The 3,451-nt window shown below is 42.0% G+C and overlaps 1 protein-coding gene across 1 annotated transcript; it reads right to left on the bottom strand.

Moving 5' to 3' along the window:
- Positions 1–345: 345 nt before the first annotated feature.
- Positions 346–3,159, bottom strand: glulb (glutamate-ammonia ligase (glutamine synthase) b). Its single transcript, XM_034708486.1, has 7 exons — positions 3,029–3,159; positions 2,225–2,407; positions 1,969–2,130; positions 1,736–1,882; positions 1,515–1,642; positions 1,198–1,397; positions 346–1,112 (listed from the first exon to the last, which is right to left on the bottom strand). Exons 2-7 carry the CDS (start codon positions 2,388–2,390, stop codon positions 794–796), a joined length of 1,122 nt encoding a protein of 373 aa, XP_034564377.1. The 5' UTR covers positions 2,391–2,407; positions 3,029–3,159; the 3' UTR covers positions 346–793.
- Positions 3,160–3,451: the final 292 nt, after the last annotated feature.

Raw genomic sequence — 3,451 nt, 5'->3', positions numbered from 1 at the left:
TGTCTAAGTTGAATGTGGCCTATATTGAGTCTGATATGACATTTCACCAGAAATAAGACAAAAGCTTTGTTTTGAGTTTTTGCATTATCTTCTATGCAGTTGGCTGCTTGTAAACAAGTCTGGCTCTGCTCGAAGTTTGTCTTTTAATAAGAATTGTTTTTGCTACTGCACACTAATTGGTGGAATAATGTTTGGTCTCTCTTAATACAATTATTAAGAGTAAAGGAAGTGTAATGAGGATTTTTGTGATATTGCATCATATGAATGGAAATTGGTTTTGCAAGTTTGTCAATATTAATCGTAAAGATTAATACAAAATAAGAGATTCAACTGGAGTCAAAATTTAGATATAAAAATGTTAGCTATTTATTAAAGTTTTACAAGAGACAGTTACATTGAAAAACAAACAGACATGCAATTACAACATAATGGCTTACAAATTGACCTTATCTATGCAAAACAAGATAAAAAGGCTGAGACTGTGAGCAAACATTCAGATGCCTTTGGTAGTAAAAATGTCCACAGCAAAAACCTGCTGCACTCAGAATTGCTTGCACTAGTACAAGTTAAAGACATAACAAATTTGTAGTTGTATACAAATTATGAGCTTTGATGACAAGATGTGTTGGCAAAAAGGCAGTGATTGTGCCAAAGATAAAATTTCCTGCAAGACCGAATCTCGACTATTATTTCATCCATCAGGTAAAAAAGACAAATCAAAAAAGTACAGATCGATTCATAATGTCTTGAAGGCTAAATACAGTACTGGTCATGACAATTTGTCTCAAAATGTTCACTTGTTATATTCTGTGGGTTGATCTCCCTCTTCTTTGAGTAGGCACGTGCGCACCAGAGCCTCTGTGACGATGTAAGGGTTGCAGTTGGCAGATGGCCGGCGGTCCTCAAAGTAGCCCTTCTTATCTTGGCCCACAGCACGAGGTATGCGGATGCTGGCACCCCGGTTTGCTACCCCCGCAGAGAACTCGTCGATGTTAGAGGTTTCATGGTGACCGGTGAGTCTTCTGGCATTGTCCAGACCTCCTTTGGGATCGTAGGCCCGGATGTGATACCCGTGTCGCTTTGCCAGCCTGTCAATGGACTCTTCAATGACCCTATAAAGAAAAGAGTCAATTAGGATTCAACTCACCAAAAACAAGTCAATATTTAACACACTGAAAAAAGGGAACTTATTCTTACTTGAGTCCACCGTCCTCTCTCATCGCCTTTGTGCTGAAGTTGGTGTGGCAGCCGGCACCGTTCCAGTTCCCAGAGATTGGCTTGGGGTCGAATGACGCGATCACCCCGAAATCCTCACACACTCTGTGGAGGATGAAGCGAGCAACCCACAGATGGTCCCCCATGTTGATTCCTTCACAAGGCCCAATCTGGAACTCCCACTGAAACACAGAGACATTATTAGTGACTGATTTTACACAACTCAAATGTCCAGGATGTTAAATGATGAGTGGGTTATTAGAGCAATACAAAAATTAAAAAAGACAACCGGACAATACCTGAGCTGGCATGACCTCAGCATTAGTTCCACAGATCTGAACCCCAGCATACAGGCAGGCTCTATAGTGGGCTTCAACCACGTCTCGACCGTACGCCTTGTCTGCTCCCACTCCACAGTAGTAAGGGCCTAATCAAGTGGAAAGAAAATACAAATTAACACACAGCTGGGCTGTATTAGATTTCAACAAACAGTGAGACCAGGCAGACACCGGATACTCACCCTGTGGACCTGGGAAGCCATTGGAGGGCCAGCCAAAGGGATGCCCATCTGTTCCCAGTATGGTGTACTCCTGCTCCATACCGAACCACGGATGGTTGTTCTCCACCATGCTCATGATCTGTTTACACGTGTGGCGCAGGTTGTTCTCTGTTGGAACAATGACCGGTATGAGTGCAAATTCTAAAAGGTAGCTTTAACTAAAAGAAATTTGAAATCTTATCTCATTGGTTTACCATCTGGCTTGCGGTTGTACTTGAGCACCTCACAAAGCACCAGTTTGTTGGGGTCCTGCCTGAATGGGTCCCTGAACATGGCTGCAGGGATCAGGTACATGTCGCTGTTGGAGCCCTCAGACTGGTAGGTGCTGGAGCCATCAAAGTTCCACTCTGGGAGATCTGACAAAGAAAAGAAGAAAAATCAATGATCTGCTTCTAGATATTTTCTCCCATGTATCTTATGTAGTATTGATCCAATGGAGCCAGATCTTACCCTCAACTGACTTGGGCTCGAAATCCAGTGTCTTGGTCTTACAGCGAAGCCCCTCTCCTGATCCATCTATCCAGATGTACAAGGCTTGGACCTTGTCTCCCTGAGGGAGGGTCATGTACTGCTGTTTAACAGCTTTGTTCAGTTTTGAACTTGCTGAAGTGGCCATTTTCTTGACCCCTAAACCTGTGGAGGAAAAGCACAGATGGTCAGTGTCAAACAGAGGAGCCTCTGTGTCTGAATGCACATAAATAACAGAGGAATGTATGGAAAAACACGAGCCATTTTGAAATCAGCCTCAACTCTAAGCAAGGTGGAAAACATGCAAAACAAAAACAGCAGCAGTGCTTCAGCATTAAATGCTGTCTGCATTCTTCTCCTTATGTCTCTTTTTAAAGCACATTTCTGCATTATTGTATCATTCCTATTTCTATATGCGATCACTTTTTAAATATTTTAAGCCAGGTGCAAACATTTGTTAACTCCTGTGTTTTTCTCTGTTGACAACCTCTTGTTCTTAGAAATTGCTCTACAGATGAATTGCTTTGTCAGGAGGACTGAGTCATCTGTTGCTCCGACTAACACGGTAAAGAAAAGCTAATACGAGACGAATGGTGGGAGAAATCATATGAAACTACACAGAATTCATTTCATTTCCTATAAAAAGGCAACATGTAACGGTCTGAGCCAACCGGTGACAACAAAGGAGAAGTTTCAGCAGCACACAAACAGGAAACCAAATGTGCCTGCTCGAAATGCATGCAACCGCAGACATCTGCAAAGATGTAACAACAGAGAATGACTTACCTTATGTTAAGTATAAAAGAATATCAAAAGGTTAAAACAGTCTCTAGACGTTTTGTCTGTTTGAAGGAGTCGATTGTTTTTCATTCCTACTCGTCCTTCTGCATCCACCTTGTTTTATAGCGCTGCTGAGCGTCAGAGTCGCTTCTGATTGGTCGAACAGAAACGTGATCAGCCCGTGATGAGGAGATGGCAAGTCAATCGGTCACCAATGAGTAAAAAAACAAAAGACAGAGACCTCAAACAATGTCCTATATCTCGAACTAACGCTGTATCAGTTCTAGTGATACATTACAGATTCTCTGGTCACTTAAACATAGATTAAACTGCTTTCAGAAAGAAAGGGACATTTCCATAAGGTGTGGTAAACAACTGCTGCGCCCTCTAGTGATGTTAATCACGTTTCATACAAGCAAAGTTATGTAT

The sequence above is a fragment of the Notolabrus celidotus genome, chromosome 2, assembly GCF_009762535.1.
Source record: "Notolabrus celidotus isolate fNotCel1 chromosome 2, fNotCel1.pri, whole genome shotgun sequence".
NCBI lineage: Eukaryota > Metazoa > Chordata > Actinopteri > Labriformes > Labridae > Notolabrus > Notolabrus celidotus.
This window is presented reverse-complemented; position numbering and strand designations above follow the sequence as displayed.

Coding starts and splice junctions, on each gene's coding strand:
- glulb (XM_034708486.1), bottom strand. CDS start 2,390: ATGGCCACTTCAGCAAGTTCAAAACTGAACAAAGCTGTTAAACAGCAG. Junction 1,643..1,735: donor TGGCTTCCCAGGTCCACAGG/GTGAGTATCCGG, acceptor CCACTTGATTAG/GCCCTTACTACTGTGGAGTG. Junction 1,113..1,197: donor AGAGAGGACGGTGGACTCAA/GTAAGAATAAGT, acceptor TTTTCTTTATAG/GGTCATTGAAGAGTCCATTG.